Raw genomic sequence first — 27,806 nt, 5'->3', positions numbered from 1 at the left:
AAATTTTGTGCTCCACAAAACACAAAAGGCGGTTTTGTTTAATTGTGTTATTCCATTTTATAAACAAATTCTCATTACGTAATAGGATATTTCCATTTTTTTCTATTTACACAAAACGGACGACCATCAACAAAATTAACATGTGTTCTGTCTTACCATGTAGGTATTGTAGGTAGGTCTCTACATGTGTTTTCATTCAGCATAAAAACAAATGTAAACAATAAGGTATATTTCTTTGGCATACTTTATTAATAGCGACCTTGAATAACCTTGATTTATAAGCGGTAAAGTAAATTATTTTGCCTTTTCCACAAGTTTGGCCATGCCTCGGGATGAACTAGCGGGATTCCGGAGCGAAGCGACGGAATTCAGCTAGTAATTATATAAACGTGAGTTAGGTTCACTCACTCACTCACTCAGTCATCACGAGATCTCCGTAACCATAAGACCTAGAAGTCTGAAATTTTGTATGCTCATAGAAAATGGTCCTTAGACGGTCACTAAGAACGGTTTTTTGAAATTCTCAAAAATGAGAAATTGGGGGCCCAAAAACCACTAAATTAAGGACACCAAACACGTTTTTGGCTACAGTTTTTGATGCTGAAGAAAAGTTTACAATTTCATTTGAATATTTTGTTGGACATGTGTTACTTATTAGGAATTTTCTTAGTTCGACCTCATTGGGGCTTCTGGGGCCGAAATGGGATCCAAATGGTACTTTCTCAATTATCACATTGTGAATATCAAATCAGTGTAATTTTCAACCAAAATTTCGTAGTTCCACACTATTTATTGTTATTTTTAACGAACGGTCGTCCAAGGGTTAGAAAAGCATTATATTTTCAAAATTGAGAATTCATGGCCCAAAAACTCTAAATCCAATTGTAATGAATTTGATCATATTTTCATTTTTTTTTTCAACTTCTCTTCGGACATGTAAAAAAACCTTGAAAGACACTCATTTAAATTTACAAGAAAAATTTATATAGAAAGTTATTGAGAACGTCAGAGAGAGAGAGAGAGAGAGAGAGAGAGAGAGAGAGAGAGAGGGAGAGAGAGAAAGAGAAAAAAAGAAAGAGATAGAGAGGATTTGTGTTATCTCTTTGTAACACTTAAAATAAAAAAAAAAAATAAAAAAAAAATAAAAAAATAATTAAGGATATGCTACGTTTTTAGCAACCCTTGAAGAAGGGCAGCACAAAATTTTATATAATAAAATTTTAATTGTTGTTTGTTAATTCAATAGGTATGTTCCTGGCACTTTTGTACCACTAAATAATAAATTAGGTATTATCTTTTTTTATGTTACAAGCTCTCTGCACCTCTCTGATACTAGTACAGTCAAATCAATCTTTTGATATCTAGGTGCTACGAATAGGAATCACTACTTACTAATTAATGGGACAATGTTTTAAATGATTGTAGTGGCTCTCTGATATCATTGAGCATACTTTATTTATGGTTAACCATAGTTACCTACGGCCATGCCTTGCCTCAGTCAAATACGGCCATGCCTAAGCCGCGCGCAAGCGGTCGAAGCCTGCTTGTAATGAATAAATACATAATTTATAATAATAATAATCATAATGAATATGTATTGATACCCATACCTACCATCATCAAAAGGGGGTAATTGGTCTAAAATCTAGAATTTCAATAAAATATCATCCGCAAGTGAAATGTCACCAATGTGGCTAATTTTTTATTCATATTAATCATTCATTAGAGCTTAATAAGTACCTATTACATGTTTGTATAATCAAGCGAAATCGATCTACTTTTAGTAATCAAACCCGACCTGAGCTAAACTGGAACCCTTGAGATACATATTATAGGTAGATGTTTTTGCACAAAACTAGTACAGCTCGCTATACTGTAGTAATAGAAAGTAAAAAGTGCAAGATATGTAAGTAGGTTCCTACCTACCTAAGAACATCAATTGTTACTATCTTTCTAAATGAACTACATTTTTGTTTTTACATACAACATACAATTATTTAGCCTTTCTGGACATTTATTTATGTTTTTCCTTAGAAATCTAATGTAAGAACACAGACAGCGACAAATATTATTAGGTATTTTGATATTATATTGAACTTATTGAATTTCCATTCACATAAACACAAGGATTCAGCGTTTACAAATAAATTTAAAATTGCATCAAGTAGGTAAGAAATGTAAACACCTAATTTCAGTCATGGTCTATCAAATCCAACCCGAGGCCTGAGTATATTAACATGGTGTACGTCTATGACTTGCTTGTCAAAGTCAGTAAACCTTAAATCCCGGATTGAGATAGCATAGTTGAGAATGTGTTGCTTAATTGTTCATAAAAATTAATTACTAGGGTGTTTTTTTTTATCTGCTTAGTTGAAGGTATTACACCTAATCCAGAGAGTACCAAACAAGATATACATGTGTCCAACTGTCCATCTTGATCTCAAAAAGTAAAAAAACAATTCATGTCAAAGCTCTGCCAAAATCAGCATTATAGATATATGAGTACTAAAAATCTAAAATATCGCGCTCTAAATTTACCTACTATTTGGATATCCAAGTAGGTAGGTATACCAAAATACCATGCAGGTTCAAGTATACCTACATAGGTAGATATACTCGTACCTATCACTAGGAAGTAAAGAAACAAGTAGGTAGCACTTAAACCAAATGACACAGTATGGAGAACTACTTCAAGATATTTTGGTGAACCAGAAGTAGGTAGAACCAAACAAATTCGTACATGGATATTAAAGTCAACTTTAACCTCACATTCGACCAGACTGAGACCAATTTGATGAATAATATGATTCTTGATTATGGTTATATGTAATACTATCCATTAGAACTGATAGCAATACGGGCCAGACTACCAAATTCCATTCAATTTTTTAGGATCACATACACAATTATACGTACACATACCTATGTAGGTACAGAGACTTGGGCCTCAAAAAAGGTAAGAATAAAGAAACAGTTAATAGATAACAATAGACTCTTGAGTGGAAGGTAACCACTGGCCGAGGTTAACGCCGGAGACATTCTCTACCACCTAACCCTTGGAGATCTATTATTACTCGGCTGGGATTATATCCGCACCGTACTGTTTACCAGGCGAGCGCCTTGACCATTACGCCAATAATTATCTATGATGAACGAAGAAAAAACCCTACCTTGATTGTACAACCTACCTTGATTCTTGGGGCATCATTATTTGTACTGACACTACTGACTAGTACTGAGGTATCACGTAGCAATGGCAAGTGTGACATCTTTGTCACTTTGTTCAGGAAAACCCCGTAGGTACAAAAAATGAACATGCCGCATTGCCACAAGCACTGGTATTAAACTTTTACACCCTCAACACTCAGACTTTTCGGCTATAACACTTGAAAGCCGGAAAGTGCTAAAATCTAAAATGATTCTCACGAGGCGGAAAGATTATTTTCTTGTCATCTAAGAGGCTGACGATATATTGGTACCCTATTTTTTGGTTTATGACCAAATGCATAAGCAGTTAACTATCAACTGAAATTAGTCAAAACATGAATATATTGGTACCCTATTTTTTGGTTTATGACCAAATGCATAAGCAGTTAACTATCAACTGAAATTAGTCAAAACATGAAAAAAAAAATCATAATATGTAAGACTTGCAAACAGAACTATAATAGCCTACATTTTACCTTTGCCTTGCAAAGTTATACTTTTAATTAATAGCTTGCTCTACAACTTTATGTTATCGTTCATACCACCACGTACCTGTCTATTCATATGAGTAATTGAACCTCATTTCTAAAGTCAGGTTCTTCACTCTGAATAGCTATAATTATATAACCAATCCGTTCAGTTCTAACGTTTAAGTCATTTTTAAATACAACACGGCTTACCAATTAATTACTCAGACACCAATAGATCAGATAACTCCTAAATAATTGAAATATGTACATCTTTTGTTCTTTGAAATGAGAGAACATATACATAATTATAAATCTAGTCTCCTTAAAATTTAGATAGGTACTTTACTTATTTACTTATTGTACATAAACCTTATTTTTTAACGATATATTTTTTTCTATAAAAAATAAATTAATAGAAAATGTATATTTTTATAATAAATATTGTTTGATTATTTCTTAGATAGACATTATGTATTTGGCATTTCGAATGAATGAATAAAATTTTGGTTTACACAGAATGCTATGAACATGAATCTATGTTGGATGCACATGATTATGAAATGATGTGTAAATTTCATTGTAAAAGTTTTGTTGTTGTAGTTAAGTCTGAAGTGTTTACAAAACCAGGTGTCACTCACGGTAGACTTGAGAATATGAGAATCTTAAACCATAGAACCGCTTGATAATAACAATAAAAAAAGTAATAAAGCTGATGTGCTTAAGTTTTTATGATCAAACTGATAAGAGCTCGAAGCGATTTCAAGTTAAATGTAAAAAGGAATCACGAGTCATAGACCCATAGTCCACAGATTGCGATATACATATCTGCTACTAGATAAATACTGGTTACCTACTACTGTATTTAGATTGGATATAACGCAATGTTTTTACTAGTCTTGCTTCAAGCGTCTTCAGTATTGAGAGTTCTAGATATTCAAGAACAGAACCTATTATTAATTTGTTAAGTAACTGATTCACGAGGACCATTGGGGAGCTAGTTGTCATCTCAGTGAATGAAAAGCTGTTTTTAACATTTTAACTGCCTTTGTTTCATAATGTGAATTTGTATCTCTTGAAGTCTTCTACACATTAGAATTGTTTTGATCTTCGGCCTTTATTTTTTCGGTACTGCTTGTTTGATCGATCTTCTCGTCTTGAGTCTAAACCATAATTGATTGATTTTTTTTTTTTTTTTTTTTTTTTTTTTTTTTTAAGTATATTTTTTGTAGTTCACATTTACAGCTTTTTTTTCCTTATATTAAACTTAGTTTAAATTTAACGACAAGCACTAGTGCGAAACATAACACCAAAGTCCCAAAAGAAATGGTTCAAGATCACATGCCAATGCCATAGCACGAGATCCTATTGTATAATCTCTCTAGTAGACAACGTCCGGACCTAACTTCACAGTTGATTATAAAGTACGTTACCTTGCCATTTGGTAGTTAGTTGTGGTTTACCAGTGGATCAGTACACATCGTGTACAGTGAGGAGTGAGTTCTGATAAAGTTCTTTCAAGTTTACAATTGAAACACGTAATTATTTTCGATTTTACTTTGCTTACCTAGATCTGCTTTTTTTTCTCGTCATTAAATTTTCAATCGGCGTTATTTCACAGTGTTTTTCAAATATTCCGTATTCAAAGCTTTTTTTCTCAAAAATCAGTGTTATTTTAAGTTTTTCTCCTGTTTTCTCCAGATCCTTTGGATTTCAATAATACTAACAATACTGCTTTCTTATTTAAATTAATACCTGCAAAAAGTTCAAGATTTCCCATAAAACAGTTGTGCATACCTAATCATAATCAATAATACCGAATACATTACATACCTACATTCTCAAAATTTAAAACTAACCAAAAACCAAATCAGTGTTTTGGCATTTTCAAGAAGGCAAATCAAAGGTAGCGTTTGTTATTATCACTCTTTGTACACATAATGTAAAATAATATGCTTGGTCAATCAGATTGAATGAGTGAATGATGAAATAGATAATTTAATGTCACATTAGTATTTTGGGAATAATCCATCTTTCTGTACAAATTGTAGGTACAATACATCAATTCAATTACATTCTGCTACCTTTGATCAGTCTACTCGAATGATTGAATCGTAATTTCATAAGAAAATAAATTAAAAATACAAGTATTCAATAGGTATCACGGCATCACTTGTTCTCGAATTATTAATATATTTTCAAACTATATTTATCAATTTTTATGTGTCAAAACAGTCTTTCCCAAAATTGCGATTCATCCTGAAGCACTAACACGCAGTTACTTATCTACCTCTCCTTCTTTAAAAGACAGAATTCATAGTTCAGAATTTCAGATCAGTAAAATGCACATCAGATTGGGAATATTAACTTGCATAAGGGCCCAAAAAACAAAGAGAATTCTTACAACCATCAGCTAACTAGTCAAGTATGTCCTGTTCCGACTGACAACAAAAAGAGACTATAACTTGGAATAAATTAGAGCTAAAATGCACTCTAAAGTGAGTACGTACATATAAAAGTCCGTGGTAGATTTATATTCTAAACGATTAAAGCCAACGGAACAAATGCATTAAACATATAAATTAAACTCAAGTCCAGTGAGAGCTATCTGGGTATAACCAACACCCACCATTGAGAAATATTTATTGTGCACTATGGGTTTATTCTTTATTATGTTGTAATAGGTAATACCTAGTTACTGTTCCAAAGGATCTAGGCCAAAATCCAGGTCGTTTCCTAGGTATTGTTTTAATGATTAGAAACACCATGTACATGCATACGAGTATGCTTTGACTGCTGCATGATTCCTATCTTACTTTACATAACTTTGGAATATTGTAAAGTGACATGAGTAAGGTACATAGGTATGTGACATACATGACTAATGTTAATGCTCTTGTTTTTATATGCTAGTTATCATTGGGTGTAGTTTCTTGTTGATATTGGCAGGTGACAGGATAACATTGTCACCAGTAGCATTTCAATCACTGTTACTTCTCGTTTCCGATACGAATTGCTCTCATTACAATTTTTATGAGAACCTTTTTGGTTTGATGAGTACATTCCCACAAAATAAAAGCTATGAATTCTGTTCTTTTTGAAAAACGAAAAAATCAAATTAACCGTTTAACAATTTATTCCTTTCAGTTGTATTAGATTTAAACATATTCTGTTTTCATAATAAACTCTAGTGACCTGAACAGTTCCAATAACATGTTACGTTACGTAGCAGTCGCTCTGGTGGTTGTAGCCACTGTCTCTTGCAGCGAAACCAAGAACGAGAAGAGAAGTCTCTATGACGAAGGTTATGGTGGAGGTGAGGACTATGGTCACCACCATCATGAACATGTCAAGGAAATCACCATCCACAAGGAAGTTCCAGTGCCATACCCAGTGACCGTTGAGAAGAAAGTTCCCTACCCTGTCCACGTGAAAGTTCCAGTAGACAAACCATACCCCGTCCATGTGCCCAAGCCATACCCAGTCACTGTTGAGAAGAAGGTCCCCTACCCAGTGCACGTCAAGGTACCAACCCCATATGAAGTAGTCAAACATGTGCCCTACCCAGTCAAGGTTCACGTAGACAAACCATACCCAGTCCCTGTACCAAAACCATACCACGTGGTTGTTGAGAAGAAGTACCCCGTCCATGTTGAAAAGCACGTCCCATACCCAGTGAAAGTACCAGTTGACAGACCTTACCCAGTCCATGTACCAGTTGAGAAGCCAGTCCCTTACATTGTCGAGAAGAAAGTCCCCCATGAAGTCAAGGTCCCCGTCGACAAGCCATACCCAGTGGAAGTACCCAAACCCTACCCAGTCACCGTAGAGAAACACGTCCCATACCCCGTTGAGAAACATGTCCCCTATCCAGTCAAAGTCCCCGTCAAGGTCCCAGTGGAGGTGCCAGTTCCTTATGAAGTTGTCAAGCATGTGCCAGTCCACATCCACGAGCACGACCATGTAGACCATGTCCATCATCATGAGAAATACACCGACCTTCCATCTGACCACTACTCCCATGAAGGTCACCACTACTAAACGTAATTGATACGCCGTTCCGCCGCCATGCAACAACAATCAAAATCAATACAAAAACGACAACCAAGTCACTCATGTTTTCCTATTAGACATAAACGAAACTGACTGAATGCGACCTGATTGAAGGCGCAATCAAAACAATTCAAAGGGTAACACAAGTCCGTCTAATATCCAAAAGAGATCTCGAAGGATTTGATCAAATATCGGGCTTTGGTGTGTTTCATCAAATGAGACAAGTAAAAGAACTACTTATCTCATGTGTGGAATACGTATGTTTACATTTTCTGTATCAGAAAGTGTAAATAATAAATATTCTATAGTATTGAGATACTTCGTTTTTTACCTCTAACAATACATTACCTCCTCAGAGATACTGTTCTCTTTCTCTCTTTTTTTTAAGTTACCTTGAATTTTTACCATACACATTCAAAAGTTAGAATGAAATCTATTCCTTTATCTTTACTTTACGTATTTCTCCTGAACAATATCGTTCTTTACAAACGAGGATCATTTCAAAACACTGATGTATTCTATTTATCGATTTGGAGTTATTTGTTCTCATATTGTTTCCTACTTATGGAACTTACATAGATTATTTGCTATGATTAAGTTTACAGATATAATGACCATTACATAAACTCTCGTGCTATCTAGGTAAGGGGGTATTCTAGTTTAAATTTATGCTTCAGCATCTTCCTCTATAGTACAGTTCAACATCTTTAGTTAAAGTACACATAAAAATAAATATATTGGTCTAAACCATCATTGATTGATATTAATTGCTTACAATAGGTATTAGGTAAATAGAAACATTGAAGAGAATTACCCACCATAATGTAAATCTTTGGCATCATACATGGGAATGGGTATGACACACGTCTGTGTTTGTTTTACCAACAAAACTGAAGAGGCTTTGTCCAGTTTCTTGGATATCGCAACATCGGACGCAATATTGCACGACGCGACGCTTTGGAAAGAACACATAAACCAACTCATAATCATGAAACAAGAGATGATAATCTTCCAGAACTACGCAACGTAGAGGTTGTTATACTAATAGTAATTAGTGGCCGTTGTTGCAGCAATATCTTTGAGGTAAATCCGGTGGTCACTCTGATAGAACTATTGAAAATTGTGAAGAAGGATAGGTACACTGATAATATTATTGTATGTAGAATCGTACACATGGCATAGAGATGAAAAGTTAGGACGGAACAAGTAAACCAACAATATCGCCAGAAAGCTTCAAAGAGACTTATATTGCTCAAGGATGCCCAAAGAGTGACAGTTACCTCCAAACAATTCTTTATTCCAAGCTTCAAAAGTTCAAAAGATTGTCTAGATTACTCTAGATATTTATCCAAACGATGTAGAACACTTGGCAAGTTTCAGTTACATGATCTACTGCAATGCACTCTAATACGAGTAGAGGAAAGTGCAATCAATCCGAACTGTTAATTACCTCATGTAATAGATCATGTAATGAACTACATCTGCATATCCTGCGAAATATAACATGCACGCCTTGTCGAGCAAATGTGTAAAGTTGCACTTGTTATACTTGCTTCCAATCAAAGTGGAAGTTATGTCAGACTGCAAGTGAACCAATTATCTACAAAATATTCTCAGTCGTAATCGTAATAGTGTGACTAGACTAGGTATTAACACTAGAATGCCCGATGGAGTCAAAATGACTCCTTTTCATTTTCAAATGGCACATAGGACAAATTATGGCACATAGGACAAAAGTTTAGGCTGGGATTTAATAATTTTTCGAGTTACCTATGGTTCTACAACATTTCTGTCATATTTTCACTGACAGAAAGTCGTAATTCTACAATAATAGAATAAAAACATGTTACAAAATATGGGTAATGTTGTTATTGGAAACTTATGTCGTTATTTTGTTGCAAAATAAAAAGATTTTGAACACAAAAGAGATGTTTGAACGCCTTATGTCTAGACACGCGTATACGGGGAAATTTAGACTTCCGGCCCTGATGGCCTCCGGGGGTGAAAATGGATGTTTCGAAATTTCACTTTTGGGACTGAATTTGAATATAGATCATTAGTAGGACCTATTTGAAGCACAAATCACCAATCCATATGAATTTCCCATTTTTGGTGCTTCCCCTATTGGCAGAAGAACATGGAAAAATGAAAATTTGAATAGGCCATTACTCCGGCCCTGGTTATCGGATCGAGCTCAAACTTGAACCAAAGTACTGCGTTCTTTTAAGACCTTTGATATGATGTATCACAAACAGGGGGTTCTCATTTAAAATCACAAACAGGGGGTTCTCATTTAAAATTTTCAAGTTGGCCCCACTAGGGCCGACCCTGAAAAAGTCCCTGAATTTTTACATAGCCTACAAGAAACTAGAGGTAAATATAGGCCCGTATACAAAATTTCAGGTTTCTAAATTCATCGGTTCAAAAATTAAGGTGGGGGGGGGACTTTATGAATGCATACTGTATTGTCTACGTATCTAAACAGGCCGCTTTGAAAACAGTTATCAACAGCTTATGTAGACACCCTGAATTACGATATAACTTTGTAAAGCAAGTTCCAAGGATTTTGTCTATAGTAGTAGAAAAGTTAGTTGATTTTTCACTTATCCTTCATTTGAGGTTAGAGTTTAGGATACCTCTTACTGATCGTCAAGCTGATACCATTGCTTCACCTTGTACACGCTAATACATACATAGTACATTGGATGCATAAGGAGTAAGAATAACTAAAAATTTCACGATTCTAAGCAATGTACAGACAAATCTACAATTTTATTTATATAGATTACGCTTTATTGTGTTTTAGATTGCGAAAGTCCATTGACAGTTTAGAAAGGCACGCTTCTAAATAGTAAACAACCGTAAAAGATCTTAAATTCAATCAGATCATGCAAGAGTAAGAGTAAGGACATCTGAAGCTTAGGTCTTATTAACAGATAATGGGTAGCCAGGGGTACTTAATAGTTGTGTACTGTGTAATTGCTCAAATGATAAAGACCATCAGTGACGGCTATACGTTTTTATGAAATAAGACAAAAGCAGTTGAAACCTATTCGTCCAAGGAAAAAGGACCTAGGTACCTACTAGATAAGCAAACACTACCAGGCAGTTTAGGAATAAACCAATAATATTATTATTATTACAAAGTTTCATGTATTTCAACTCAAAACAAATTGTTTACATGTTACAAGCACAAAACAGAAATAAAAAATCTAAAATTAAAATTAAAAATAAAAAGAGTTTTAACTTATTTCTAGTAACCAGATAACAATCATCTGGGTAACGGGGATTTGTGGGGACATCAGGCACATTCTAGGCCATATACCTACGCTTCTCCGTTTAGTGGGTAAGTATTGTATCAGCTCTAAATAGGTACCTACATAAGTATTATTAAGTCGTGGTCAGATACCTATACGGATTCAAAGGGAACACAAAGGAGATGTCTTTAAAAGAACGTGAGTGCTATATGTAGGTATAGCTATAGATCCATCACTGATGATATCATAATGCACAGGTAACAGGTAGGTAAGATGTATCTTGGGATTCAACCATAATTTATCGTAAGTTTAATTGCTCACTGCAAGTATGCAGGTAATTGCTGTCTTCCCTCTTATCATGCTGCATAACCAGAACTCACTTCCCACCTGATGCCTGCATATATTATTACGTTATCAATATCATGAGCCATGCAGTATCTCATATGATGGAGCCATGTATCTCTTATGATGAGCTTCTCAACCCTACACCAGACTCAACACAGATATGCCTCTTCATCTTGACATTTGGATTGTACATAACTAGTAGATACGGTATTCTTATTGTCCTATCATGCTGCATAACCAGAACTCACTTCCCACCTGATGCCTGCATATATTATTACGTTATCAATATCATGAGCCATGCAGTATCTCAATATGATGAGCTTCTCAACCCTACACCAGACTCAACACAGATATGCCTCTTCATCTTGACATTTGGATTGTACACACATAACTAGTACGGTATTCTTATTGTCTCATCAATAGCGCAGTTGCTAAGGCATTGGATTTATAACTGAGAGGACTGCGGTTCAGATCCCAGTAGAGATATTTAAAAAAATTAAAATAATCGAGTCCGAGAAAACCCTATGCTTTACTTAGACTGTCCTTGTAGGACCAGAAGTTATCAAAAAGGTTTTGATTTAGATTTAACTACATACCCTTATTGAAACAATATTCTAATATCTTGCATTTCTCTTTCTCTCCTCTATCCACAGCGCATCTACAAGATAATGCAGCCAGAAGAAGTTACCGAACCTGTGGTGATCACTACAGTCAACACCTACGGAACCGTCATAGGTACACATGTTTGACGTGCTGATGAGTGGCTTGTGTAAAGGACGCTTGGAAATCAAAACCCCTCAGCTCACTTGTAAAGGACACTTGAAAACTAAGAACCCTCGACTGTCTATGGAAAATCAACAAACCATAGATACTTAAATACAGATAACGATTCCCATGTCAACAGTATGTGGTGTAGTTGATGGGAAATTATCGCAAGTATCACATTGTCATGATCTCATGATTATGGCCATTTTGAATTCAGACAAAATGGCGCTAACTTTTCAATCGCTGTTTGCTTGAGAATTTGGAAAATTTCTCTTTCCTAGTAGTAATGCAAAACGCGACGAGACAAGAAATGGATCTTGTTTCGTCTCGAGTTTTTTTTTTCTATCTCGGTTAGGTAATCGGTTAACAGATAAAGTCCTGTGTCACGGGACGAGAAACATGTGCATCACTATTTCCTATAGAAATTTGATAGGAATCTTCTTTGATAGGAATCTTCTCTCTTCTGCCCTGTCTGAGAGCGGCGGATAGGAAGAGAATGTACATATGTAGATGCGACGGATCCTTGTTATCTATTTTATGATTTCTATCCAGCAAACCCTCATCATCACTTTGGTTTTGTCTTACCAATCATGAGTTATAGGTACCTAGTCGTAGGTGAGAGCAAGGGTACTATGGAGTAAACTCCAGAATACAATATGTATATGTACATGTCTTACCACAATTTAGTCCAATTCACAACGATACCGATGAGATTGGTTTTACTCCTGACTTAAGAATAATTAAACTCAAGCTTTATTAAATCTCTGTTTGGTAAGCTCCGTCGGTTGAAATTAATTGATAGCTAGCTATAAACTCATATCAAGCTCGATGTTCTTTACCGTTTGGGTTGACTCCTCTTACCCATGAGGTTATCTGAGGGTTCTTGGAGTTACTCTCTGGCACCAATGTGCTTCAAAAGCAACAATCTTAAAGGTAGGTGTGTAGGTATATTTTTACTTACTTTGGCAAAAGGTTATGTATAACGTTACTATCATTAGGCATTAACTGTGATCTAAAATAATATGAAACCCTTTAGATCCAACAATGAAATCACACCCCTTAGAATAGTCTTCCCTAGCATTTCATTTTTTATTTGAAAATATACAGGGTGGTTCGTGATTTGCGAACCACGCTTATATCTCAGAAACGGCTGGGAATTAAGGAATGAAATAAACGGCATCATGTAGATGAAATTTTGATGATTAAAATGGCTTTTTTTAAATTTGCAATTTTTTTTGCAAAACGGCCCATTTTTTGCCAAATATAGGTCACTCTTATGGGAACCCCTATTTTTTATTTAATTTTTGGAATCAGCATAAAATTTTAATTAAAAAAATGTATTCACTCGAAAAAATTTGCTCTGCAAAAATTTGCACAAATCGCGATTTTGTGTGCGTCAGTGACCCCAGATATGATGATAAACACCGCAGTTGGTCCTGAGTTAGAGCGAAGAATGCGTTACTGGTTACTGTGTACAAACAAATGGATCTCATTTTGAACAGCTTTTATAAATTTGTTTGTTGTTGTTGATTGTTGTTGAAATAGTTAAGTGAATAATACAAAAACTAAAGAAATAATTAAGAAATTGTTTTTCTTTCTCACAGTGTACAGAATTTTTGTAGAGCAAATTTTTTCGAGTGAATACATTTTTTTAATTAAAATTTTATGCTGATTCCAAAAATTAAATAAAAAATGGGGGTTCCCATAAGAGTGACCTATATTTGGCAAAAAATGGGCCGTTTTTCAAAAAAAAAAAAAATTGCAAATTTAAAAAAAGCCATTCTAATCATTAAAATTTCATCTACATGATGCCGTTTATTTCATTCCTTAATTCCCAGCCGTTTCTGAGATATAAGCGTGGTTCGCAAATCACGAACCACCCTGTATGTACATAGCATCTTCTTCTTTTTTAGGTGACTACAGTTAACTTTGACATTCAATTTAAATTTAACAGTAGAGTGGTGGTTTGTCCTCTGTTCTACAGGCTCAACCCATTACCAGAGAGTATGGGAAATAAATAATAAATGTAGGTACGCCTCTCTCAAGAGAAAACAGACAGAACAGGAAGACTAAAATGAAAATAATATCGATCATGAAAATACATTTCAAATTCTCCTCGATGTGTTACAAATGAGAATTATGCATGTGGATGACGTTTTCAATTCATATAAATTTCCAGATAGCCATACCGTACATAAGCACTAGTTTCATTCAACCTCCACATTAACATCAGAGCTTTTGTTCCTGACTTCAGGTTTTGAGAGTGCGCTACTGTGAAATGAAAAACGTATGTACGTCCTTAATTGAGGTGTCTTCTTTTTTTTTTTTTTTTTTTTTTTTTTTTTTTTTTTTTTTTCAAAATCGGGAAATGGTTGGAAATATCCGTTTTGGGATCCCCTGATATCAAAAAAGTGGTTTTTAAACCATGGTCTGTACGTATGTACGTACGTATGTATGTACGTACTACAGGTTTAAATGGGAAAAGGTGATATACCAAATATCTCAAGAACGGTTTGTCGTAGAGCGATGAAATTTGGTATGCTATCCCGGTATGGTCCAAGGTCTGTAACAATTGTAACAATTTGGTAAAAATCGGACAGTCACTCATCCAGATATCAACCAAAGTCAATGTTGCTTCGGACTTTATTATATAAAATTTTAATTGTTGTTTGTTAATTCAATAGGTATGTGCCTGGCACTTTTGTACCACTAAATAATAAATTACTATCTTTTTTTATATTACAAGCTCTCTGCACCTCTCTCATATCATTGAGCATACTTTATTTGTGGTTAACCATAGTTACCTACGGCCATGCCTTAGTAAACTGCGGCCATGCCTTAGTAAACTGCGGCCATGCCTCAGCCAAATACGGCCATGCCTCAGCCGCGCGCAAGCGGGCGAATCCTGCTTGTAGTAGTATAATATGGTTTGGGCGATATGTATCTAATACGTTACACGCCGGTGTTGCCAAGTTACATTTTTTTTTTTCTATTGAGTGGGGTAAGCACGAGCCGAGAAATAACGCTCAAGGCATTTCTTAACATTCAACTTTTGAAACCGATTTTTTTTTTTTATGAACAAATTCTCAAATAAAGGAGTATAAAAATTGTTAATTCGGTTAGGGATTTGAACTCGAATCCTCCTGATTACCAGATAATCTGTTATAACTCGCAAAGTATTAAACTACCGAGGCATTGATTCAGCTGAAATAGTTACGGCGCTGCACTCGCCTGACAAGCGGGAGAAGCCAGGTTCAAATCCTCAACCAAAACGAAGGTAGGGATTTGAACTCGAATCCTCCTGATTACCAGATAATCTGTTATAACTCGCAAAGTATTAAACTACCGAGGCATTGATTCAGCTGAAGTAGTTACGGCGCTGCACTCGCCTGACAAGCGGGAGAAGCCAGGTTCAAATCCTCAACCAAAACGAAGGTTTTTTTAATGTTCATTCAATTTTTTAGAATAATAACACACGAAATGAAATTCAGGGATAAAACACATTGAATGAACGAATTGATCACTCAAGTTAATAGAATAATAACACACGAAATGAAATTCAGGTATAAAACACATTGAATGCACGGATCACTCAAGTTAAGCAACGTTTCTATTGGTAGAATAATAACACACGAAATGAAATTCAGGTATAAAACACGTTGAATGCACGAGTTCCTGATGGATCACTCAAAATAAGCATCGTTTCCATTGGTAGAATAATAACACACGAAATGAAATTCAGGTATAAAACACGTTGAATGCACGGATCACTCAAGTTAAGCATCGTTTCCATTGGTTGACCACTCCCGAACCCCTTCTGGCTGGGTGAGGTCAATGTGAGTAGGAACAGCTCACAGGGTTAGGAGGTAGAGAATGTCTAAGGCATCAACTTCACCCAGAGCTTTTATGTTCCTCTGTAATGTGCGTGATTGTCTCTATAGCCCAGTGATTACCAGAACACTTGCTTAATACGAATAGTGAGCAGGAAGGAGCAAGGTTTTGGAACAATAATAAAATTGTTGGATACCTCGATTAAAATATTACCTCTAATTCATTAGATAAACCTAAGGAGGACTAAGTATCAACTTGGTAAATTATTTAATACAAATCGGTAACTAGGTACCTATACATGTGACCCCTAACAGCTAATACTCAGCAGGTAAGTAATTCAATTATATCTTAACCATGCTATAAAATGAACAAATATTTAGTGGTAAAGTAATCGTGTTGCACATCGCTTTATTAAATGTTAATTGTGTATTAGGTAAATGTTTAAGGAGTAGAACGGGTGATGCCTGCACCCATAGCCAAGGTACCGAACTACACGGAAGGTAAATACCAGAGGAAGCATGAGGGGGTGTCTAATTGCTCGCTCATATTATGTCGGAATAGTTTTGTATTAGGTTAGGTTAGAAGTACTAATATGTATAGCACCAGTAATAAGTTAATAACTGTTGGACCGATCTCCCACATACCTACATAATGTACTTCTATCCTGACCATATACACAATACACTAATATTATGATAATGAGAGAGAATAACAAGAGAATTGGACAACATGGAAAGATGTTAAATCATGACTAAAGTTAAGCAACGTTTCGACTGGTTGGTATCCGGATGGATGACATCCTAGGCTGTCGTCCCGACCACTCTCAGACAGGATTAGGGTTATGTGAGGAGGTAGGTAGCTTATTGCCGAATGGAGGGCAAAACCCTCGTCACATCGACTCATAAGTTTCTCTAAAAGATCACCCTACCTAAGTTCTTCAAATACAGTCGAACCTGTGGGAATCCAAGGGACCGACAATTTTTTCCCACTTATCCAGGTTTCCCAGTTAAAAAGTGTCCCACTTAGTGAGGTTGTCATTTTCCTATTCCCACTTATAGAGGTAAATGTGAACACTGGTTTGGAGGAAGAGGAATATGCTATGCTTTCCTACGAATTCCCACTTACAGAGGTTGGCAGAAGGCTCCGGACCTAGGAAAATGGCAACCTTTCCCACTTACAGAGGCTCCGGACGGAGTATCTAGAAAGAGTCATTTCCACTTATAGAGGCTCGATTTTCCCATTGAAACAGGTTTTTTAGTACAAAATGAAGGGACCACGATTTTTTTCCGAGTTATCCAGGTTTCTCACTTAGACGTCCCACTTAGACAGGTTAGACTACAACCCTTTTTTGGTGCATATCTGCATCTTTACCAAAAAGTCTAGCTTGTACAGAAAAAAGAGTTGTAGAGTATTGAAAATTTCAAACCTTCTTCTTGCTCTCCTGAAAAGTAGTAAAAACTGACTGAGGGACTTTATGCCTCGCCCTATCCTGGTATAATTGTCTACCTATCTACCCTGGTTTCGTATTAACCTACGTACCCTAGTTTCCTATTGTGATCCTATTTAAATAAGACCAACAAAGTACTAACAATACCTATTGCAAAATCAAGTTTGATTTCCCCATTATTAAGCTGTTAGTTACCAATGTTATCTACATGAGATCTAGAAACAAAAGAGATTGACTTTGATTTTATTACCTATTACTATTTTCCAATGTACGTTCGCTATTATTATAGTTAACCTAGCTAGAATAATGATTAAAAGTTTCAAAATATACCACGTCTCTTGTGGTATTTATTTGCCTCTATCTACCTAAGTATTAAGTATAAATAGGTACCTAGGTATTATTGAAAGTTAGAAACCAGTCACTAGCAAGGTTAAATAAATCAATAAAATGATAATAATTAACTTTAATTACAATAATAGTAGGTATTACATATTTGAAAACAATCAGGTACCTTCCTAGTAGGTACATATGTAGGTTGCTAACAAATATTGCGGTGTAGCTGTGTTGAGTCCGGGGTTAGAAAAGTTGAGGTAAGAGTTGAAAAAGGCACCCGTGTGGGTATACGATTTAAGTACACGTACCTACTTACATTAGAATGCGAAAAAGATTCACAAATGAGCAACTTCCTCTTGTATAAGGGGGTTACGTAGTATGCAAAAGAACGTTTTGAAAAATATGGAAATATAGTAAGCAAGATGACTGATGAAACAGATATTTCACATTAAAAAAATCGCCTGGGACGCAACTCGTTTGTAGCCAAACATCATTAAGTACGTAAGGTACCTACCCTATTGTTCAAAGAAAATATGTCAGCAATGAATTGAAAATTTGAAACCTTGCCTTGTTTGAAGTCGTGATTTTTAAACTCCTGAGAAGGATTTTGCAATTCCTGCAGTATAAATTTACTAATTCACGATATCCAATATTTATGTATAGGTACTTACCTACCTATATCTCTACCTACTGCAAGAACCTTTAAAATAAATTATTTTAATTCCTACCGAAACAAATAAACAACTAAGTTGCAACTATTTGCTAGTAAACAACCATTGCTCAACACCTTTGTTTAACTTGTAATTTATTATTAGTATTGACCAACCTATGTATACCTACACCTACATATCTACTTCTCACTAGGTGTTTGTGTCTCTCTAGTGATTCGTGAACCCACAAATACACACCTACCAACATACAAATAAAAGCTGAATTCATGAAAATGAAAGTTTGGTCCGTTGTTTATTGAGTATTGTAATTGAATGTAAAATGTGATGAAACACAGAGTCAAAATTCATTCCATGATGTCTCTAATCTCAACTGGACTTCAGATTCAAGATCAATAAAATTCATAATCACCCAATATTACCCAATAAGGGTTTTTTTTATTGACAATAGAATACTCTGGTTTTGTAACATGATGATAACATACTCGTATGGGGTTATCATTGACCTAGTGCAAGCACCGGGCAGAAGATCGACCTACAAATATACGACAGAGCGACACAAATACGACAGAATAGGAATACTTCCTAGTAAGGAGACGTAGCCTTAGTCATCATCAATACATAAATAATCATTTAAATAATACTAAATCATTACTAAACACCAATATTCATATGGACGACATAAAATATAGATTTCATTCTTTGTAATATTTTTGGTTTTGTGATTTAAATGGAGATACGATACTGACATATTGGCGATCTTCCCAACTAACTTTGATACTATATTATTTATGTTATTCCTGGTAGACATAAGCTACTCTGCGAAAGTTATACCTACGATTCCACATGAACCCAGTCGGTTATATAACAACTTAATCTTCTCTCTCGCAAGTTGAACTGGTTTCCATAAAAAATAAATAAAACTTTGAAGAAAAAAAAACTGGACACTAGGTCAGTAGAATCTAGGTAGGTATTTAGTAGAACGAACTAGATTATTAGGTATATTGTCTACCTATGTACATATATGTATGTAGCAGACAGATGAGTAATGAGTTAGGTACTTGGATGGGTATGTTGGAACAAGAAATGTTCACACAGTACCTAGCTATTCTGTTTTGTTGCAACTCTAATGATGGGAATATGGGTGAGATTTGTGTCTTCCCAGAGTGGAGAAATGTACCCATCCATAAATATGTAAGTAATAAGTTGCACTTACCTATCTACATTATACCTCCTTGTATATGTACTTGATATGCGAGTATATATGTAAGTAAGTATTTAAGATGCATTTATTTATAATAATCGTACGTGTAACTGTATACTATCTATACATTATGCGAATTATTTAAGGACAAAGCGTGTCAGAAGTAAAGTGATGAATGACACCATTCACAACATTTATAATAATCGTACGTGTAACTGTATACTATCTATACATTATGCGAATTATTTAAGGACAAAGCGTGTCAGAAGTAAAGTGATGATTTGTAACTATCACAACACTATTATACCATACTATAACTATAAACACACACAACAGAACTATCACAGCATAGGTAACTACCTCCTGTACATCATCTTGTCAGTTCTAATAGAACAATTTTTTTTTTTTTCGCGGGCAAATTTTGCGGCGTGATATCTACGTAAAAAAAACTTTATAACTTTTTTTTTATCTATATGATAAATTTATTTATAACTAATTATCTCTCACATGAGACACCTCAATTATTAATTCATTTATTTTTCCAATCGCCAGTTAACTGTAGAAACCAGGTTAGTTTGATTCCTGTACCCCTTCCTTATCATGTCAAGTCAGACTGACTTCACAAGATATGTACTATATTGACCAAGGCTCTTCAATAAAGATATTTCAGTGTATGGCAACAATACTGTAGCCCAAGTTCTATATTCTATTGTGACATGTAGCATGTAGCCACAGCTTCATCGCCCTATATTCAGGAATAGGGCAGAGGCCCCAGGTAATCAAATTGACCATGTCAATAATTGTATCTCCTGACTTCCCTACTAGTTTAAAACATTTGAAAATGTCAATGGAAAATTTAGTTAAGTTTATTTTTAGGAACGTTGGTACTTCAATCGTTTCAACCCTTTGCGGCGTTATGTTCTCCAAAGACAAGCAATGCCCCTGGCGCCACGCTTTGAGTTAAACTGAGATTAATGTTAACCCGACTCGATGAAGCAATCAGATTGGCCAATTTAAAATAAAGTTTAAAATCCACCAATCAGATGTTTAATACAATTGGATTTACTTTATTCTCTAAGTTCACTTCGAAGTGTGGGGCGTATATTAAATAGTTATGCAGAATTAATACAAGGAAAGATTTGTGTAAAAGTCCAGAATTTCAATGTATTCGGACCTTTTCCAGAAATCTTTTGAATTTGAACTCAATTCAGTCGTCATGGGTGTAGATTTGTAGATATAATTTATAAAATATGTATAGCCTATAGCACTCACTTAGCAAAGGTTGTTATAATATACATACTCGTATGTTGTCTCGTTTTGACAACCCAAACTTTGGGCAATCCTTTAATAAATTTTATTGATTGACACTAACGTTTCCCTTAGTGATTTTATACTTCGTTCGATCTGAAAGGAACATACTTACATGAAATATTATGTACGAATTGGTAAATATTATCAACAACCTTTGGTAAGTAAACCCCAGTTTAGTTTGTAAGTGTAAGCAAATCCTATTCTTTGGTGTTTTGGCTTTAACTTAATCAAATATCTACTCGTTTTTTACAAGCATTTCAATTTCTATACATTCCTATGTACCTACCACATTAGTTTTTTTTAACAGAACTCATGAGAATTAGAGTTGTATAGAAAAGAATAGTACCTAATGCACGCAAGATGGCACAAGACAGAGCCCTTTCTCGTCTCATAAATTTCGGGATGAGACAGAAAATTCTCGTATTTTTACGAGATCAGATAAAGCCTTGTCTCGTCTCGCAATTTTTCAAAGAGACGAGAAATGGATTTTGTCTCGTCGCGTCGTGCATCACTAGAAAATATATAAAAAATGACAATCATATATCTAATTAAACCCCCTACTTGCCAGTTAACAAAAAACCTTTTTACAAGAGTCTGTTATAATCGCATGTGTAGATAAAGCATTTCAACCGATAAACCTTGTTACCGAATGCCCAAAAGTACGAGTCTTCATTCAGAGGTACCGGGTTTGAATCCCGAACAAGTATGACTGTTAACCCCATGTCTTATCTCCAATACTTTTTTTTCTACATTATTAGTAAAAGCTTTAGAACTTAAGATAACTACCAATAGTTTTAAGTAAACGTTCAAAATGTGTATAAGCAGGTTTGTAAATAATAGATCTTGATATAGGTGTTTAATTAAGTTAAATTTGTACAGAACATAAACCAAACTAACAAAATCATGAACCGGCCAACTTTAAGTTTATGTTGTTACGTTGTATGAATTCGGCCTTAATGTTACAAGTAGGTATATTTTTAGTGAATTAACGATAAGTAGGTACATAGTTGATTCTGTTTAAAATACATAAATAAATATATGTATAGGTATAAATAGTAGTTAAGGAATTGTTGGAGCTCAAAATTTTGACATTAAAGTTATGTAGGTAAACTCATGTTCGTTAAGATGTACATAATATAATGTTCGTAAGTTCCTATTATAGTTATTTTGTATGTCGAATGAAAACTGTTATACAGCCATACAGTTTTCATTTTTGGTTCATAACATAATAACACACCTAATTAATTATTTTAGATTTTTCTTTGAGCTTGTACAGACCTGCGCCCTGCGCGATCACAAACAACCTCACGGCAGAGCTGCGGTGAATTAAAATTTAACGTGCTATTGCTGGCTAAAAGTTCTAATTATCTGTGGGAAAAAAGTCGCAGGTCTGTACATACCTTTAGAGATTATTAATTCAGACTGAACTGCATTCATTAACACTTGGGACTTTTTTACCACTGCAACAAAAAGGGTTAACCGATCTTGTAAAAGGATAATCAAGCGTGCCGGGAGGCGCGCGAATGTCAATAGTTCGAAGCGCCGCCTATAATAACACGTAACAGAGTTTCATGGTTTTTCAGCATAAACAAATCACGATCGAAAAGTGTAGCCAGAAAAAGAAGAAAAAACTCATGCCACATTAAAAGTTCAACTGGAGTGGACTTGCATGTAACATACTAGAACGTATGTAAAACTTTAGTTTGGAATTTCCCAAATTAACTTGCATGACCTAGGTCAGGGATTTCCAACTAGCGGCCCGCGGGCCACATGTGGCCCGCCAGACCATTTTTGTGGCCCGCGAAGCTTTTTAAGTTTGTACAAATTACCTAAATGAAAAAAAAGGTTTGGTACTTAGGCAAAAATGGGTATTGAACCCGGCTCTGCCGCGTGCAAGACCAATGTAGTTATCATTGAGTCATGGAAACTGAAACCCTTTAGTGTTCAGCTACAATTAGGAGAATAATTTTTGAAAATTTTCGCCTGCGGCGCTCAAAATTCGATCGGACTCCATTTCTGAAAAGTTGGGGGGAGGGGGGGGTGCTCCCGTATGGACATATGTGGCCCGCGGAGTACCTCCGAATGTAGTATGTGGCCCGCATACACATGGAAGTTGGAAACCCCTGACCTAGGTACTCAGTCTGATTGATATTATTATAGTCATCCCGCTACAAATAACTTTAGGTAGCTAGCTAGCTATAAATAATATAAATATGATTACTGTTATTTGTTATTATTTATTATGTTATTATTCGTTGTTGAAGAATTTATTTAGTACCTATTATGTTCATATTCAGGATGTTACCAATAGGTCTTTGTTGGAAATTTTGGGAAGTCAGCCATATTCTCATTTTTTCTGACACATTACCTATAATGTAAAGAGTAGAAATTAAACTTAGAATATCGTAATCTGTACGAATAAGAAAATGTTAATTTTATTGATTTCAAATAATGACCTTTCGGTTTTGTACATTTTACTTATTTTTCACCATTATTAAGGAGCGCGGTAGCGCTCCGCCCCGCCAAGTCAAGAAAGTTTGACCGTAGGTAATATGCATTAGGAAACTATACAAAGATATTTTTTGCACTCCTAGTAGGAAAGTTTGAAATTGAAAAACGTCGGAAATACAGCTATTTTCTGATGTTTTTCGTCTCGTCGCGTCGTGCATCACTAGAAAATATATAAAAAATGACAATCATATATCTAATTAAACCCCCTACTTGCCAGTTCTATACAAAGATATTTTTTGCACTCCTAGTAGGAAAGTTTGAAATTGAAAAACGTCGGAAATACAGCTATTTTCTGATGTTTTTCTTTATTTATTTTCTCTAATACTATGCATAGGAAACCTACACAAAGTACCCCCACCCCTCTCTATCCAGTTCTCAGAAGGAACATTTGCGGTTGAAAGACATCAGAAATACAGCCATTTTCTGATATTTTTCCTTTTCTTTATTTACTTTCTCTAATACTTGCCCACATTATGCAGAGGGAACCTACACAAAGTAGGTACCCCCGTTTCTATCCAGTTTTCAGAAGGAACATTTGCGGTTGAAAAACATCAGAAGTACAGCCATCTTCTGATGTTTATTTTCATTATCACGAGTTTTGTTTTCGTAATCAACTCCCCATTATTAAACCTTGTACAGATCACTCACATACCTCTGAACGAAATCAATCTTCAAATCACATCCTTACTGATCATTCAGAGATTTGTATCACCCCCAGACATTTGTTAAACATACTGCCATTACCCATATTATATGTATACCCGGTATGACTTGGTTCCAAAGTCATTTTTGTCACATACCATGCTACTCCTCCATTTAAATAAGAATTTATTTCCAATTAATTTCAAACAACTCAAAAATAACTATGGAATTAGGTCTCTACTTGCTTATTTAGTATACTACATAAATACAATTTATAAGCATTTATTTAGTTTAATTAAATTATAGAATTACTTAAGTAGCATTCTCCCTCTCTAGATAAGTATCGAATTTATAGTTTCAACAAAGAACAATAATATTATGTTTACTTGTTACAGTATTAGGGTAGTATTTATTCTTGGAGGTTTTATTTTCACCTACTACTCATATTGGACTGTTCAGTTTAGACCAACATCTCTTTTGTAAGGAAAATAAAAAGCCAGCCATATTTTTATTTTCAAAACAAAGAGGAGGGATTGGGTCACCAAATACTTTTCTCAATATTCAATATTTTTCTGATTGAAGACGTGGTTTGTAATTAAAGGTTCATTTCATAATATATTTGATTACTTGAGAATAGAGTTTATTTTTCATATAGTAAACTATGACTTACTTCCAATTAATCTGCTGGGTCAATCCAAAAGCACCAAGTGGAACTTTCCATGTGTTTTCTGTGTGTATCACTGGACAATTTACATTCTTCAGTCTATTCTGGAAATAAAACCTTCAAAATTAAAATCAAGAATATCATTTCAACCTTGAAAAACATTATCAAATAGATTAATATAAATTTAAGTTTTATTGCAAGTACAAGTAAGTATAAATAATAGACATTATTCACCCTACCCATGTTTAGCATTAAGAATATTTTACATGTTGAATATTTGTTTACATTTTGTTAAACCGGCAGCAGGTGTACAATGTTGAAAAATAAAATGCATTCAAATAAATAATTTTACATGTTTTTACTTATTTAATTAATTAAAGCTAAACCAAGTAGCTTAGGCTAATATTAAATTAACTAATAACATAGCTTAATCTACTTGGTTTAACTTTAAGTTAGTCTCCACCTTAGCTTACAGTGACTTTGCATTGCTAGCAATGTGATAGCTTACTAAGGAGGATGGTGAGATTTTGAATCATAGTCAAGGCATGAAATTTTATCTTCTTTGTTCCTCCTTCAATTCTTGCAGTAAATTGTGTCCTTCACAGTCAGGAGTCTTGGGGGGGTAATAAAGTATTTTTACATCCTTACCTTTAACTGACCATGACTGATCGGGCCATTTGCTCAAAGTATTTAGATTTGATATCATCCCCAGGAACATAGAATGGATTACAAATGATGTGTGTATATGCTGAATGTAATTTGCGGAACATAGCACGGATCTCATTGTCTCGAAGTAGTTTGTTACTCGTCTCGGTGACAATCATGAACTTGACTTTAGTGTTAGTCACATAACCATATATTGTGTGCTCCTCAGTGGAATACAGTATCCCTGTATATGAAAAAGATGAATTAGTATTTCAGTAGTAGATACATAATCTGATAGTGATAAAGCATCCTTTACTAAGATTATTGTAACTTAAAGCAGCAAAACATGAGTACCTAAGTAGATAAGTTATAGAGGGTTACTCTTGGCTCTTGGAGTTTCTTTACAAAGAAGAAAGTAGCATATTGAAGGACTGTTAGTGTACCTACCTACTGTACTTACCCAAATAAAACTCCCGACTCTCTGTATTGCTTTTGCCGGTATTGCTCAATTTCTCCTCAATAACATCAAGTGAAGTGTGAACCTTGTAATGGAACTCGAGCTCATTATCAGGATTAACACATGCAATGTATTTGGGTGAGTTATTATGGCTTACCACTGCAACACACACCGCCATACCAGCAATCTATATCTTGATGGTACAAAGTAAAAAACACCAAGTTTGAACTGATCTCAAATCTTAACTGAGGAAATCTCAGGTTAAAGAACTTGTTTTGTTCATCACAATAAAAAGAAATTATCTCCCTACTGCTTGTTTCGGCTTCAATTTTAAAATAAAACTACTAGCTACTAGTGCTACTACTAATAATATTTTTTATACTTTCTAATAGGTACTTACTTTTTTTTTTGAGAAGATCCAATAGATCAGTTGCGCTTACTTGGGTGATGTTTCAAAGTCATAGAGCAGAAAAAATGAGGACCAACGGAATTTTTCTTTTTCTTCTACGACTTTTAGATCCCGAGATAAATCGATTAAAAAAATGCCGGTAAATCGTGAACTTTGACGTCACGGCATACGCTCCCGTAGGCGATGACGTCACATCAAATGTCCCGAGCAAAGCTCCCTTGCAGGCAACGCATTAATGTGTTTGTGCGCATACGTTTCTGCGCAGTTCTTTCTGCTCCTCCGCTAGCGCGCTTGCATACTGGCGCTACCTAGCGGACGAAAATAGCAACTGCGTTAAGTCTGACGTCACACATCTTCATTAGAACGGAAAATAAAAATTGAATTTTCGATCGTTTACAGTTATTTTTTCGGAGTTTTGACCTCGGATTTGGATTTTTCCCAACTTTTTACATAGGAATCGACAATTTATTCATAATTTTTACCCATTTGCAACTCCTCCATTAGAAACATGAAGAGTAACCTAACCTAACCTAACCTAACCTAACCTAACCTAACCTAAACTAACCTAACCTAACTTAACCTTCGAACGCTATCGATAGTGGAGGCTTGACTATCCATAGTTTTCGATAGATTTTTTCTGCACATTTTTCGTTTGTTTTGGTCGTTTTAGAAGTGAAAAGTGTAAAAAAAAAATTGTAAAAAAAACATACCTAGATGTATACAAATCTATGAAAAAATTATATTTTGTAAAAAAAATGAAAAAAAAATTAAAAAAAAAAATGTTGAAATAAAACCCTGTGACCTAAATTAATACGTGTACAGTTAATAATTTTCTTTAAATTAGGTTAGGTTAGGTCTTTTTGGGGGATAAGACCTTTAGAAACAAGGGAAATATGTAATAAAAAAACTATCGAAAACTATCGATAGTTATCGATAGTTTTTTTGAAAAATATCGATAACTATCGATGGCGCCGACTATCGATAGTTCTCCTCCTCTACCATTTGCAACTCCTCCATTTCAACTTTTGAAATTTACCGGGAAATAAAATTCAAGGAGGTGAAAAACACTGGATACACAATCAGTGAAGCCATTTATTTTATACCCTCTTCTGCACATTGCATAATTGACTAGATTTGCGGCGCTCATACAAAATAAATTCAATCGGTTTTTGATTTTCACTTTCTATCTAGATCAGTGATTCTCAAACTTTTTTGCATGGCGTCCCCTTTTGGCATATTCTCATTTTTTCACGCCCCCCCCCTACCTTACCAACCCCTCGGTATATTATTTTTACCTATGGGTTTTATGGAATAACAAAACGAGAATTTGAAACTTTGAGATTTTTTTATATTCAAGTAAGTAGATTACCTATTAACCTATATAGGTTTTATGAAATAACAAAACGAACCAACCTCAGTGGCTCAAGCAGTTAGCGCGGTTTTTCCGCCGCCAAAAGTTCTCCCCTCAACTCTCGAGGTCTCAATTTTAGTATGACACATCCCCCACCATACCTAACGATCCTATAAAAAAAATCACTCGTCTCGGTGACAATCATGAACTTGACTTTAGTGTTAGTCACATAACCATAT

The 27,806-nt window shown here is 34.9% G+C and overlaps 3 protein-coding genes across 11 annotated transcripts in view; 2 read left to right on the top strand and 1 right to left on the bottom strand.

Moving 5' to 3' along the window:
- The window catches only part of LOC103507540 (sodium-dependent serotonin transporter-like), a 43,517-nt gene extending 30,234 nt beyond the window's left edge, over positions 1 to 13,283 (top strand). Inside the window, exon 13 of the mRNA XM_026822357.1 lies at positions 11,983 to 13,283. Within this exon, the coding sequence (XP_026678158.1) occupies positions 11,983 to 12,078 (96 nt within the window). The 3' untranslated portion in view covers positions 12,079 to 13,283. The remainder of the gene's footprint in view (positions 1 to 11,982) is intronic.
- LOC103507532 (trafficking protein particle complex subunit 2-like protein) overlaps positions 1 to 26,191 on the bottom strand; it is a 41,163-nt gene extending 14,972 nt beyond the window's left edge. Inside the window, exons 1-4 of one of the 8 annotated variants that reach the window (XR_003391039.1) lie at positions 25,811 to 26,191; positions 25,354 to 25,594; positions 24,712 to 24,804; positions 20,422 to 22,348 (exon numbers count right to left, since the gene is read on the bottom strand). Coding sequence is in view for 2 of the 8 variants with exons in the window: in XM_008472015.3 (XP_008470237.1) it covers positions 25,356 to 25,594; positions 25,811 to 25,985 (414 nt within the window). In the remaining 6 variants the exon portion in view is untranslated. Of the gene's footprint in view, positions 1 to 20,421; positions 22,349 to 22,394; positions 23,257 to 23,716; positions 24,810 to 25,353; positions 25,595 to 25,810 lie in introns of those variants that run through there. The other 7 variants (XR_001809456.2, XR_003391038.1, XR_003391036.1 and 4 more) reach the window with 7 other exon arrangements.
- On the top strand, positions 4,913 to 8,467 carry LOC103507531 (proline-rich protein 4-like). Of its 2 annotated transcripts, none has more exons than XM_008472012.3 (2): positions 4,913 to 5,170; positions 6,822 to 8,467. In XM_008472012.3, exon 2 carries the CDS (start codon positions 6,888 to 6,890, stop codon positions 7,713 to 7,715), a length of 828 nt encoding a protein of 275 aa, XP_008470234.1. In that variant the 5' UTR covers positions 4,913 to 5,170; positions 6,822 to 6,887; the 3' UTR covers positions 7,716 to 8,467. The 2 variants fall into 2 exon arrangements, with proteins under 2 accessions (XP_008470234.1, XP_008470233.1); XM_008472011.3 differs by having other exon boundaries at positions 4,914 to 5,212.
- Positions 26,192 to 27,806: the final 1,615 nt, after the last annotated feature.

Source organism: Diaphorina citri, unplaced genomic scaffold (assembly GCF_000475195.1).
Source record: "Diaphorina citri unplaced genomic scaffold, Diaci psyllid genome assembly version 1.1 scaffold320, whole genome shotgun sequence".
Taxonomy (NCBI): Eukaryota; Metazoa; Arthropoda; class Insecta; order Hemiptera; family Psyllidae; genus Diaphorina; species Diaphorina citri.
Note: the sequence above shows the minus strand (reverse complement) of the source record. Positions and strands in the feature narration are given on the sequence as shown.

Coding starts and splice junctions, on each gene's coding strand:
- LOC103507531 (XM_008472012.3), top strand. CDS start 6,888: ATGTTACGTTACGTAGCAGTCGCTCTGGTGGTTGTAGCCACTGTCTCT.